Raw genomic sequence first — 14,972 nt, forward strand, 5'->3', positions numbered from 1 at the left:
CCATTCCCAACCTGTAGATGGAAAACTTAGAACTTCTTCGTATCATGTAGTCCAACAGATAATTGTTGGCTCAAAGAAATTTAGAAGAGTTTATTGCATCTCTGGATACAAACAAAATATCCTATTCCAAAATTAACTGAAAGAGGGAAACTGACAAATACATTTGGAACCTCTATATTTTGCCCTTTTTTCTTAATTTCATTAAGAACATTCTTAATTTCATCACACATCTTTCTGTGTGATAATTACACGTTCAGTAAGAGAGGTAAAACGGAAAATCATTTGATTTGTATCCTATCCATATCATATCTGGGATTTTGAAAATAAGGAATGCCAACTCTAAAGCCCAATTAAGCAAATTGTTCTCTCCCAGAAAAAATACCTGGATTCAAAAAAAAAAAAAAACACAACAACCTAGATTCCATAAAAGTACTCAGTTACTACTATTATAATTTGAAGTTTATTAGTACGTTTGTGAAAATTTGTTTTCTCTCTTGTTATGTAACTACATGATATTTTCAGTTTTGCATCTTGACCCACAGACCTAAAATATTTACTGTCTAGGTCTTTTCAGGTGGCTCAGTGGTGATGAATCCACCTGCCAGTGCAAGAGACATGGGTTCAGTCTCTGGGTCAGGAAGATCCCCTGGAGAAGGAAATAGCAACCCACTTCAATATTTCTGCCTGGAAAATCCCATGGGCAGAGAAATCTGGCAGGCTGCAGTCCATGGGGTCACAGAAGAGTTGGATATGACTTAGCAACTAAAACAATAACAACTTTACAGAAAATGTTTGCTAACCCCCAGTTTATGGCATCGAGATAAATAGATTGAACTACTTAAATCATAGGTCAAGTATGTTATATTATTTAATTCTAAGAAAATCATATAGTTTAGGAAGGACCTGCTTTCTGATTTTAATTCATTATGTATTTAAATGTTATTACTTTAATCTTTTTTCCCTCCTTTCAGGGCAATTCCACATCCCCGAGGTCATGCACACTTGGCAGCACTTGTCAACCATGACTGTAAGCAGTTTCTGAAATTTCTTTCTGGGACGATATCCTTGGGAAAAGTTTGTTTTTAAATTTTTAGTGCAGGTACAAGGTGGGGCTTTGATAGTGGGCTGCTCTGAAAGAAGATATCTACAGGAGAAAATAAATGATCGAACTTAATGACTAATCCATTTTCTCTTGTCTTTAAGTTACCTATAATTCTATTTAGTCATAGCTCAGAAGTTGCTGAGGTTAGGGGAAGAGCCTTAGTGTCCATTTTATCACTTGGTACACATTTCTGTTAATTTTTACAATAATGAAGAGAATATATTTGAAGTTTCCATATGTAAATTTAAATAGGGATATTTACACATGGATATAAAGTATTCAAGTTAGTGTCATGTAATAGTTATCATAAAATTTAGTTTTTAAAGTCTCTGCTGGAGAATAAAAACAAGTAATAAATTCCATAAAAAACAAATTGGGTCACATTTAGCAGTGATGTGTATTAAAAATATATCTGATCAGTTTCATGGACATCACCCCAGTTCTTCTAACAACACAGTTCTGTTTCTATATGATGATTTGGACTAGAAAAGAATTATTTTTTTGGTTATCAGAATTAGATGTTGTATTATTTCTTAGATGTTAATTTGTATATAAGTATGAAATTTGTGATATAGCATTCCTATGTATTCATATACATTTTTCTCAAAATAATGTGGTTTTAAATACAGTATTATCATACTACCAGATTTTAGATACTTTCATTTGAGAATAGATAAGAATGTGAACTAGTCTGTAACATGTAGTTTTAAATAATTTAATGTCTCTACTTAATAGTTTTATTTTTTTGCTTCTTAGCTTACAACTTTTCTCACAGAATAGATCATTTGTCTTTTGGAGAACTTGTTCCTGGAATTATTAATCCTTTAGATGGAACTGAAAAAATTGCATTAGATCGTAAGTATTTAAAAATTACTGTTGGAATTTGCATGTAGGCAAATTGTTCTTGTAACTTTGATAAAACATTTTAATTAATTCTTTTCCTAACCCCCTTGTAACAGATAAACAAATCTTTTAAGTGGTTTAAATGGTTGATAATCATTAAGTGACAATGTTTTGTGGAGAGAATGTCCTAGTAGTGGATGAATTTGAATGTTAAAAATGTACCATGAAACAGAATAAGGAATTAGTCAAAAGTAAGCAGAACAAGGAGTAGAATTTAAAAGCTCTCCAAATGTATGAAAGGTTAGTGTAAGAGGGTATAACTGCTTTTCCATATTCAACAAAGAAAGAATAAAAGAAAATTTGAACATTATAAGAAGAATTTCTTTGTTTTTATAGATTCAGAGTTCTAAAATGCATGCTATGCTTACCATATCAGAAACCTCTCTGGAGAAGTTTACAAACATCAGAAACCTAGAGTTTTTCTAGAATGGTTTGTTGTTAATACAGAAGTAGTACAGATATCTTTTATAACTGTTTGTTTTAACCATCTGTTCAAACCAAATATAAATAGATTATTTTCTTAAGTTTTGTAGCAAGTTATCAGTTCTCATATTTCCTGAAGATTTTTGGTTGCTTTTCTTCTTAAATACTCATATTGTGTGACTTACCTTGAGGACTTCTAAAGCTTCCTATGCTTTCATTTTGCAAAAGAAGTCTAGCCTCTGCAAAATTAATTAAGGATTTTGTTTTTTTAAATTCAAATAGATTTATTAATGTACAGTATTTTACTCTGTTAGCACAGTGTTGTAATCAGATACATTAAAGATGTTTTATTTAGAATATTCACATTCATGAGTATTTTATGTTTCTGTTTGGGAATGTTTCACTTAAGGAAACTTGAAACATGTGAGTAGAAACATTCTGAGAGTTATAAGCTTTGTTCTCTGTAACCTCATGTTAAGTATATGTTCATTCCACACCGAAATACATTAATTATTACCTGAGGTGCTCATTTGAAACATGTTGGTTAATACTTTGTTTCAGGATCCTAAAATGAACTATAAATTTTTATAAGGAAGCAGATTTAAATGTGAACAGGTTAATTTTCAAAAGACTCTTGAAGTTTACTTGTTCCTAAATTCAGGGAGACTAAGGTGTTTAGAGTTATTTCGTAAAATGCCATGAGATGAATGTTAGCAGGTTTTCAAATCTTTAAAGCAAGTATGCTCTTCTCCTGCCTAATATATATTCTATTGGGCCTCTCTTTCAAAAAAGAAAAAAAAAAATTCAGCATCACAGATCCGGTGGGTTCAGGTAACTGCCCCCTCTGATGTAGGAGTTTGCAAGGGATTACTTAGCAGTGACATCTTTAATGCTGTGCCGATTTGGACAGCAAATCTTGCAACAAAATGTAATGCAACAGCATTGTCTGCCTTGCCTGGTCATTAAGTTATCTAGCAGTCTTATATATTAGACAGTCTGTAGCTTAAAAAACTCTGGTGTTTCTTTGACCCTCATGGGTTATTATTCATTGCACTGGTACTTCACTCCTCATGGTAGGGGATTTCGTTTGTCTCTCCTTTTTTCCTACAAGTCTTAATTTTCCCACACATGTGTACAGCATTGGTTGTAACCTTACCACTCTCAATTTCATCTTTTTTCATAAATACTTAACACTTAAACACCTATCATTTTCATGTTGCTATTTTTGTTTATCATAAATAGAGTTATGAAACATCTAAAAAAATAAGCACAGATTGAGCAGTTCACTTCATATCAAAGAACGACTCAAAGGATGAAAGCTCAGCTGACAAGCCAGTTATTGGTGGTAGACAAAGTTGACACCCTCTTGCTCTAATATTATCTGTGTTAATATTTAGGATTTAAATTGAAATGTATAATAGAAGAACTGGTCAAAAACTGTTGGTGTTTTTGAAGGTGATAGTGGTACAAGCATTAGGTGAAATAAATGGTGAGGCTGAAACAGTCTTTGGTTTATTTTGTCAGAAACTTATCTAATGTTAGTGTCAAACAGACCATTACTCTTACTTTTCCCTTCTATCTATAGTTTTACCTTTCCCTCTTCTACTCTGAATTATGCTGAGATAAGAGACTAAAAAATTGAATTGATGGAAATAAAAATTTATTCATGCTGAGCAAAAGAAGCAAGACACGCCAAAGTACATACATATACTTCCATTCATATGAAATTCTGGAATAGGCAAAACTAGTGTGTAACAATAGAAGGTAGGTTAGTGGTTGGCCTAGGCCAGATATGGAGGGAATGGACTGAAAGGGATTCAAAGGAACTTTGGCGGGTGATTTTCATAGACAATTATTACCATATGATGTGAAATATGTCACAAACATAATGAGGCCGTATCACTTACCTAGCTGAAATTATAGATAGGTATATCTAGTTCTGGAGAAGGCAGTGGCAACCCTCTCCAGTACTCTTGCCTGGAAAATCCCAGGGACGGAGGAGCCTGGTAGGCTGCAGTCCATGGGGTCACGAAGAGTCGGACATGACTGAACGACTTCACTTTCACTTTTCACTTTCATGCATTGGAGAAGGAAATGGCAATCCACTCCCGTGCTCTTGCCTGGAGAATCCCAGGGACGGTGGAGCGTGGTGGGCTGCTGTCTATGGGGTCGCACAGAGTCAGACACGACTGAAGCGACTTAGCAGCAGGAGCATATCTAGTTCTAAATTTTCTAGAGTGTAAGACCTAGAGAATTAACATTGCTTTTTATTATGTGAATTGTTTAAAATCAATAGTTAGTAATATATGCTTTTTCTGACATATTAAACCTAGAAAAGCTTAATGACTATATAATCCCTTTAATTACATAGTGACCCCAGGCCATCATTGAGTAGCTTCTTTTTTTACCTGCTATCGTATTGATTCTTTGTATTTATCCAAAGACTACATTTTGATTCATTTGCCTGAGTGGTACATGCTTACTCACTCAGTCATGTTGGACTCTGTGACCCCATGGACTAGCCCACTAGGCTCCTCGGTCCATGAAACTTTCCAGGCAAGAATACTGAAGTGGGTTGCCATTTTCTACTCCAGTTCGGCTTATTTATCCAATGGCTAATTCAATTTTGGTTTATTTTTTTATCTTAAGATATTAGTAGAAACCGAAAATGTATCTCCTGGTGGTTATATACTATTATAACTTTATTTTTATTAGTTTCTGTACTATAAAGAACTTTTTTATTTTCCATATTTTATAAAAGGATGCTAATGACTATAAAGGCTATCTAACGAGGTCACTAGCTCATCTATTTTTTTTGACATCTTCTAATAGATATGTGTTACATCTATTTCTGCTTTATTGACTATGCCAAAGCCTTTGACTGTGTGGATCACAATAAACTGTGGAAAATTCTGAAAGACATGGGAATACCAGACCACCTGACCTGCCTCTTGAGAAACCTATATGCAGGTCAGGAAGCAACAGTTAGAACTGGACATGGAACAACAGACTGGTTCCAAATAGGAAAAGGAGTACGTCAAGGCTGTATATTATCATCCTGCTTATTTAACTTCTATGCAGAGTACTTCATAAGAAATGCTGGGCTAGAAAGAAGCACAAGCTGGAATCAAGATTACCGGGAGAAATATCAATAACCTCAGATATGCAGATGACACCACCCTTATGGCAGAAAGTGAAGAGGAACTCAAAAGCCTCTTGATGAAAGTGAAAGTGGAGAGTGAAAAAGTTGGCTTAAAGCTCAACATTCAGAAAACGAAGATCATGGCATCTGGTCCCATCACTTCATGGGAAATAGATGGGGAAACAGTGGAAACAGTGTCAGACTTTATTTTTGGGGGCTCCAAAATCACTGCAGATGGTGACTGCAGCCATGAAATTAAAAGATGCTTATTTCTTGGAAGAAAAGTTATGATCAACTTAGATAGCATATTGAAAAGCAGAGATGTTACTTTGCCAGCAAAGGTCTGTCTAGTCAAGGCTATGGTTTTTCTAGTTGTCATGTATGGATGTGAGAGTTGGACTGTGAAGAAAGCTGAGTGCCGAAGAATTGATGTTTTTGAACTGTAGTGTTGGAGAAGACTGTTGAGAGTCCCTCGGACTGCAAGGAGATCCAACCAGTCCATTCTGAAGGAGATTAGCCCTGGGATTTCTTTGGAAGGAATGGTGCTAAAGCTGAAACTCCAGTACTTTGGCCACCTCATGAGAAGAGTTGACTCATTGGAAAAGACTCTGATGCTGGGAGGGATTGGGGGCAGGAGGAGAAGGGGACGACAGAGGATGAGATGGCTGGATGGCATCACTGACTCGATGGACGTGAGTCTGAGTGAACTCTGGGAGTTGGTGATGGACAGGGAGGCCTGGCATGCTGCGATTCATAGGGTTGCAAAGAGTTGGAGACGACAGCGACTGAACTGAACTGAACTGAATAGATATGTGTGTGTGACTTTTATGCTTACTGAGAACTTACTTGTTTTATCAAGCATGAATTATTGCTTTCATTGATTCTTTTATAATACTTTTTTTTGTTAGACATTGTTATAAATAGCATTAAATCTCAGATTAAATGTATTTAATAGAAGAATGGTATATTTGGAAGCAGTTTCATTGCTACTGGATTGATGGAAAAAACTACATTTTGTTTTTATTCTAGACAACCAGATGTTTCAATATTTTATTACAATTGTGCCAACAAAATTACAGACATATAAAATTTCAGCAGACACCCATCAGTTTGCCGTGACAGAAAGGGTAAGTTGAATCCAACTGGTAAAATGATCTTTTGAATCTTGTATCCTCCACAAATATTTTTAAAAGTTTGTATCATGTACATTGTTATTAGATGTTCATAGGACATTTAGAAAAACTGACAAAAAGATGAACATTAAATTTCAAATTTAAAAAAATTTAAATTTCAAAAAACATTAAATTTCAATAAAGGTCAAAAGCATTAAATTTCAAAAAGTAGAGTTCTTTTTTTTAACACATATTATTTTTGAAATTATTTTCCGTTATAGGTTTAAAATGAATTTTTTAAAGCATTTATATTTCTGCTACAAAATTAGGTTGAAGTATTAGGTAATGCCCTCCCTCATTTAAAATTTGGAATGCATTGATTGACCTTTTATTTTAAGCAAATAAAATATCAGAAATGGGTACTAAATATATGTTTTAGAAGAAGAAAAGAAGTAGATTTTAAAAATCTAGAATGTTTTCTGTCAATAAACTGTTAAACTATGATGATATTAATTATTTTTCTCTTAATATCTTAATTTTTGATGTTTTCCTATGTATTGGTATAAGCAGGTTTTTATCTGCCAACAGATTTTCTAATTTCACCATTATTTTTTAATTAATGCACCTACCCTGGGGCATGCATGGTTATTGTGACTCACACGGCAGGTTTAGAGGGTTTTCCTTCTTAAGTTAGGGCTTTGTATTCATCTATTAATAATTGAGAGGAAAAAGGTTCTGTAACCTTAGGGTAGAGTAGCTCTATAAATAAATATTGACAGTGAGGAGCAGAGTTTTAGAATTGGACAGTTTAACAGATTGTTCATCTACTCTGGGACCATATTTTCTTTCTTTTCTTCTCTTTTTTCTTCTTTTGTTTATTTTTATAAGTTATATTTACTTATTGTGTTCAAATATGGTGAATATTCAAATACTAGTGTCCAGAAAAATTCCAAAATTTAAGTGCTTTTAAAAATTTGCTTTCCTCCATATGAGATTTTCCTTTGATAATCTTATGACTTACGTTGATTATGAGCTCAATAACTATAGAATTTTCTTTATTCTTAGGAATCTAAGTACTAAAGTTTTTATGGATGTAGTATCATGTGTTTATAACTTTTCAAATGGTTCAGAAGGGAAAAACCAAGTATACATATATAACTGTGTGTGTGTGTACACAGAGAGAGAGAGAAACTAGCTAAAGTGTCTATAAGTATATATTGTGTTTGCTTTTCTGTATGGCTGGGGAGATACCATTTCTTGCTAAGGTTGGCAACACTGGAAAGTCAGGCAGTCTACACAGTGACAAGGCTTTGGGGAAAATGAGTGATATACATTGCTAAGAAAGTGTAAAGTGGCATAATAGCTTGGAAGGGAGTTAAGCAATATCTGAAAAATGATGTATGCATTTATCCTTTGACATAGCAATCCTACTTCTATAAATTGAATCCAAAGATTAAGAGAACAGAAGTGATGTGTGTATGAGGCTGTTAGTTGTGTTATTTGTAATTGCAGAGACTGGAAACAACCCACATGATACATCCATACATGGGGGAACATGCAACTTTAAAAAGAGAGAGAGAAAAAGATACCTATTTACTGATATGAAATTATCTCCAGGATATAAGTAAATCAAAAAGAAAAACAGAATCCCAGAGCATTTGGCCTTTGTGGGGTGTGTTTGTACTGATAGGGTAACTACAATAGTTGTGTTTCACTGTCAGAAAAAGTAACTGAAGTTGGCAGAATGGATGGATGATAAGGTCAGCACTGACCTTCATTGGTCCTGGACCAAAAGTGAACCGTTACGAGTCTTTTGTTATGTAGACACCATGATCCCTGAAACGACATCATCTCATATAGATGGCGACAGTATATTTATTATTTTGGCATTATATTTAACTTATCAGAACTCTTAAGATGAAGTCATTTTATATTGGAAACTTGATCAATGGCTTATAAGGAAGCTTGTAAGGAATAAGCTTATAACAATAGTTCTGTTGTGCTAACAGGCAAAGAGATTTTGTAGTACCCACATGAGTTGCTATAATTTTCCTTCTTATTTGTCTTCTTGAAGCTTGTAGTTTAGTTACAACGTAGTAGAAACAGGTAAGGCTTGACACAAAAGTCGTAACAAAGCACTGGGTATCATAGTTGTTTCATGCTATGATGCTGTTGTTCAGTTACTCAGTCGTGTCTGACTCTCTGCCACCCCATGGTCTGCAGCATGCCAGGCCTCCCTGTCCTTCACTGTCTCCTGGAGCCTGTTCAAACTCATGTCCATTGATATGGTCCTCTGTCGTCCCATTCTGCGTTCAATCTTTCACAGCATTAGGGTCTTTTTTGATGAGTCAGCTCTTTGCATCAGGTGGCCAAAGTATTGGAGCTTCAGCTTCAGCATCAGTCCTTCCAATGAATATTCAGTATTGACTTCCTTTAGGATTGACTGCTTTTGAACTGTGGTGTTGGAGAAGACTCGAGAGTCCCTTGGAATGCTATGATAGAGATGTATTAGAAGTTTGCAAGCTTGATTTTTGAAGTATAAACAGCATAAAACAAAACATTATTTTCTCACTTAGTGTGCACACTATGGTAGGTTTGTAAATTTAGTTACACTCCTTTCAAGAAAAAAATTTCATATAAAAACTGAACCAGTAGTCAGTCTTTCAAATTAATGCATTCTTTCTTCCTGTGCTATATCTCATATAGTTTAAAATGAACAACAGAAAGTGAAATTGTTTTTAAATTTTTTCAAATGACAAGGAAGTATAATTATTTTGTAAAATCTTAGCAAAGAAATATTACAAAAAAGTATGTTAAAATAGGAATGTATTGGGTTGGCTAAAAAGTTCATTTGGGTTTTTCCTTATGATGCTACAGAAAAACCCAAATGAACTTCTTGGGCAGTGTGCTGATTTTCAATGATTTGGCCAGTGAAGAATGTGCCATATAGTTGTAAAGTCTTGGGTTAATAGAAACCTTGTACGTAAAGTGATTTTTTTGAGAAAATGGGAAAGAATGATTCAGTTCTTTTGATTGCTTCAAAAGCCAGTCATACAAAGAATACATAATAGAGAACTTGATCTAGCAGGACAATTCATGAAGAGATTTGGATGTCGTTCTTGTTCAGGAGGGCTGGAGGGCTTCTTGTTGACTGTATGCAAGTAGCCTAATGACGTGAATCCTGTTGTGTCTTCCTTCTCTCTTTCCCCTTCCTTTTGCCTTCCTTTAGGAACGTGTTATTAACCATGCTGCAGGCAGCCATGGAGTCTCTGGGATTTTTATGAAATATGATCTCAGCTCTCTTATGGTGACAGTTACCGAAGAGCATATGCCTTTCTGGCAGTTTTTTGTAAGACTTTGTGGTATTGTTGGAGGAATCTTTTCAACAACAGGTTAAGATTCATTCCTGTTTTGTTTTTTTTTTTTTGTCTAATTTCTAAAAGTATAGCTCACACTCAGTCAAGATACTTTTACTCAAAAGGGGCAAGAAATATATTTTGTATATATTGTATATATATACATTTTCATGTTTCGATATTTAAAGAACTTTTTCTTTAAGATTTAATTTCAGATGTCACAGATTGTATTGATTAAGTGTTACACTTAAGTTCACTGTATTCAGTGACTTAAGGGAGATTATTTAGTGTGGTTGGGCTTCCCAGGTGGCACTAGAGGTGAAGAACCTGCCTGCCAAGGCAGGAGATGAGAGAGATGTGGGTACATTCCCTGGGTCAGGAAGATCACCTCAAGGAGGAAATGGAAACTTATTCTATTATTCTTGCCTGGAGACTCCCATGAAGAGAGGAGCATGGTGGGCTATAGCCCATAGGGTTGCAAAGAGTCAGACACAACTGAAGGGACTACACACACAGTGTGCTAGAGAGAGCCTAGAATTGAACCCAGGTTGTGTCGTTTACATGGTGATAGCCCTGTGTCAGTCACCTACATTTTCTAAAATTTTCTCTCTATAAAAAATGGGAATAATAATATCTAACTTGCAAGTGTGTTGTAGGATTAGATGAGAAAATGCCTGGAAGCAGTAGATAGTTTGAACATAAATTTTCTTTTTCAATTAAGGTATTTTTAACAGTATAGAATACAAAATTATATTTTATGATACATTGTACTATGAAATATGTGCAGCCAGCTTTTTAGTTAATAATATTTTATGAGTTCTGATCATTTTGCTTTAAGGTTATGGGATTTTCTTAAAGGTAATCTGAAAGAAAAAAGAAGTGCTATATTGTGAAAGTTAAAGTGTTAGTCATTTAGTCATGTCTGACTCTTTGAGACCCCATGGACTGTAGCCTGTCAGGCTCCTCTGTCCATGGAATTCTCCAGGCAGAAATACTGGAGTGGGTAGCCATTTCCTTTTGCAGAATTGTAATTGTGAAAATTTGAGTGTTAAATATAGAAAGAAAAATAAAATAGAAAGGATAAAGGAAATATTAGGTTGGTGCAAAAGTAGCTGTGGTTTTTACATTGTTGAAATTTACCATTTGATATTAGAATAAATGTGCTTATGTATACATCATTTTAATGTTCATTTCTCACTTTATGTTTTTGGCTAATGACTTATTACTTACTGTTTATTTTATATTTATTTTAGACCATGGAAATGATGTTAGACAAAAAGCAAATTTAAGTGATTTTCTTATTTGAGTTCAAAATGGGTTGTAAAGCAGCCAGTCTGACAACTTGCAACAGTGCACTTGGCCCAGAAACTACTAATGAATATACAGTGCAGTGATGCTTCAGTAAGTTTTGCAAAGGAGACGAGAGCCTTGAAGATGAGGAGTGTAGTGGCAGGCCATTGGAAATTGACAGCTTCAATTGAAAGCCATCATTGAAGCTGATCCTCTTAGAACTACAGAAGTTGTAGTGGAACTCAGTGTCAACCATTCTATGGTCATTTGGCATTTGAAGCAATTTGGAAAGGTGAAAAAGCTTGATTTAAGTGGCTGCCTATGAGCTGACTGAAAATAAAAAAATTCATTTTGAAGTGTCTTCTCTTTGTCTGTGCAACAAGCCATTTCTCAATCGGATTGTGATGTGCAACAAAAAGTGGGCTGTATATGACATCCAGAGATGACCAACTCAGAAGCTCCAGAGCACTTCCCAAAGCTGAATTTGCACCAGAAAAGGGGTCATGGTCACTGTTTGGTGGTCTGCCACCCATCTAATCCTCTGTAGGCGAAATCATTACATCTGAGGGGTATGCTCAGGAAATCAGTGAGAAGCACTGAAAGCTGCAGCACCTCCAGCTGACACTGGTCAACAAAAAGGGCCCAGTTCTTCTCTACAACAGTGCCCAGCTGCAGGTTGCACAACCAACGTTTCAAAAGTTGAACGAATCAGGCTATGAAGTTTTGCTCATTTGCTGTATTCACCTGACTTTTCACCAACTGACTACCACTTCTTCAAGCATCTTGACCACTTCTTGCAGGGAAAATGCTTCCAAAACCAGCAGGAGGCAGAAGATACTTTCCAAGACTTCATTGAATCCCAAAACATGGATTTTTATGCTATAGGAATAAGCAAACTTATTTCTCATTGGCAACAATGTGTTGATTGTAATAGTTCCTATTTTAATTAAAAAAAGATGTGTTTGAGCCTGGTTCTAATGATTTAAAATTCAGTCTGAAACTGCAGTTACTTTTGTACCAACCTAAATAGTTCCTTTTTTATGCTAACTTCTGTTTAATATTACATGGAGTTTATAGTTTGAAGTATATTTTTTAAATGAATAAATAGCTTTTGTGGTTACTGTTTTATTTACAACAGAGTCATTTAAATTTGTGGTGGTATAAGATACATTAAGCACCTTTGAAAAGATTGCTTTGTCAAGGTCATGAATTATGTGGCCTTCTGATTTTGAAAAGAAGTTCATTTATTTTAAAATCCAATTGTCTTGATATTTTTAACTGTGGATGTCAATAAAGCAAACTGTTAACCTTCCTTAACCTAGTCCATTGTAATTAGTTGAGTTTTATATTCTTACAAATTTAGGAAATAAATAATATAGGAAGAAATTTCATTAAAAGCATAATTTAATTAAAAACAAACATTTTGTTGTTACAGGCATGCTACATGGAATTGGCAAATTTATAGTTGAAATAATTTACTGTCGTTTCAGACTTGGAGCCTACAAACCTGTCAATTCTGTAAGTGATACAGTGATTTCCATCCCAGGTCATAGTATCATTGTTAAATATAAATATTAGTTCTTGGTGCCTGAAAGAAATTGCCCAAAATGAAGCATTATGTTTAGAGGAAATAGTGTAAGAAATAAAACTCATACTTTGGTCTTTTTGTTCCTCTCTAGGTTCCCTTTGAAGATGGCCACACGGACAACCATGTACCTCTTTTAGAAAATAATACACATTAACACCTCCCAAGTAAAGGAGAAGAACTTTTTGCCTGAGACATAAAACCTTTTTTAATAATAAAATATTGTGCAATATATTCAAAGAAAAGAAAATATGAATGAGAAGCAGAAATCACACCTAGGGAGAAAAAAAAAGAAACCCAAACTGAAATCCTATATGTTTCGTGTCTGTTACAAATGTTCTAGAAGAAATTATGCAGCTAATCTAATCAGTGAATACGCCCAGCTGAGTATTGCTTTGAACATGACCCCTTCTGATATTTTCAGAGCAGATGGGCAGTACTGAAATCAGACCTTGCTTCTTGATGACAAAGAGCCTGAAGGAAGAAGTCAAATCACATCTAAAGAAAATGGCATTGATAAGTGCAAATATTTTCATCTCTTTGTTTTTTTAAAGATATGATGTCAGAATAAAATATGTAAAACATATGGAAAACTAGTCTAGACTTTAAAAAGTGTGGTCAGGTCACATTGTTAATAAAGGAAAAGGCGGGGTCCCTATGTTATAGCCATATTACTGTTAAGCCATAATGACAAGACCATTTATCCAATTTTGGGTCTTAGGGTGGTAACTGCTTTTCTTTAAACTCTGGCTATTGACATTTCTGATTGTTCAAGGCAAAGTCATGAAAGACTAAGGTAAATACTTAGAAGGGCAGATGCTGTAATATGTAACAGAGGTAGATGCTGTAATATGTAACAGAGGTATCATTCACAAATTGTATAGTGGGCACGTATGCAGGGATAAGAAAGCACATTGTTAAAAAAAGATGCTAAGTTTCCTAATATGATCCTTATTCTTGTTATAGTTTGGGAACAGGGGATGAGTAATAAAAAGATCCACTGCTAATGATGGAAATTATCAGTTTGTAAAATATTAAGAGGAAAAGTAGCATTTTTTATGTGTTGTGGTAGTGGGCAACAGGGTAACTTAAAAATAGAAGTATGAGGCAAATATTTAAGTAAGACAATGTCAGATCTGAGAGATTATCATATTAAACTGTCATATTAAACATTAATATGATTAAATGTTGATCATATTAAACATTTAAACTGTAAAACTGTATTATGAAAGAACTATCTGCATTCAGTGTCCTGAATGTGATTGATTCTGTATTAGATTGTGTTGGTCTAGATTTCTTAACTATTTTAGGATTAATTTTAAATTTCTAGGTGATATAAAAGATTTAAAAAAGAGGGGTATATCACTCAGGTGCTGTTAAAACCTAAATTTGGAATATATGTGCCAACATCATTTTTCCTTTTGTAATGCTTTATAATGACAGTAGAAGAATCATCAACCAGTTCCTCATGGTTTAAGTCTTTTAGGGAAATGGGGAAACAAAAATTCCAGGTAAGTAACAAGACCAAGACTAAAAGACAAGATTTTAAATGGTTTTTAGAGAATAGGACACCACAAGTGAGAGTTTTTCAAATTCCTTTCTGTTAAAAGGTAAAAGAGAAAAATGTCCTGTTGAAAGCAGTTGGGGCAGATAATGGAAAGAAGAAGAAATACTGATAAAACTACTTTATAGTAAAGCTTATATAAGAATGCTATTTTGAAAATAATAAGCATCATTGTTTAAAATACACAGTTAATATGATTAAGAGCCATTAAGTTAACTAATATGTGACAAGTTTATGCTTTGAAAGATTTTCAAATTCAGAAAATTCCAAATAATGAATGGCCTTCTCATTATTTAGAAACTTCTGATTTCTTCAGATGTTATTTCCAGTGAAGGTAGACTGGGAAAAGGAATTTTTAATTAGAATTTTAGCTATTTTAGACTGAATGTTGGTTCTGTGAATCTGCTTGTCAGAAAATTCAGTTAAGTTTCAGGGTTATTTTAATAGGAAGAACTATTGATTTAGAATTATTTTCTTTCAATTAGGATTATAAAA

The 14,972-nt window shown here is 34.2% G+C and overlaps 1 protein-coding gene across 1 annotated transcript in view; it reads left to right on the forward strand.

Annotated features, from left to right (window-relative positions):
• The window catches only part of ERGIC2 (ERGIC and golgi 2), a 44,049-nt gene extending 29,902 nt beyond the window's left edge, over positions 1 to 14,147 (forward strand). The window contains exons 9-14 of the mRNA XM_019961397.2: positions 972 to 1,027; positions 1,859 to 1,957; positions 6,600 to 6,697; positions 9,912 to 10,074; positions 12,764 to 12,846; positions 13,008 to 14,147. Coding sequence (XP_019816956.2) covers positions 972 to 1,027; positions 1,859 to 1,957; positions 6,600 to 6,697; positions 9,912 to 10,074; positions 12,764 to 12,846; positions 13,008 to 13,070 — 562 coding nt within the window. The 3' untranslated portion in view covers positions 13,071 to 14,147. The remainder of the gene's footprint in view (positions 1 to 971; positions 1,028 to 1,858; positions 1,958 to 6,599; positions 6,698 to 9,911; positions 10,075 to 12,763; positions 12,847 to 13,007) is intronic.
• Positions 14,148 to 14,972: the final 825 nt, after the last annotated feature.

This window comes from Bos indicus, chromosome 5 (assembly GCF_029378745.1).
Source record: "Bos indicus isolate NIAB-ARS_2022 breed Sahiwal x Tharparkar chromosome 5, NIAB-ARS_B.indTharparkar_mat_pri_1.0, whole genome shotgun sequence".
In the NCBI taxonomy this organism is placed as follows: domain Eukaryota; kingdom Metazoa; phylum Chordata; class Mammalia; order Artiodactyla; family Bovidae; genus Bos; species Bos indicus.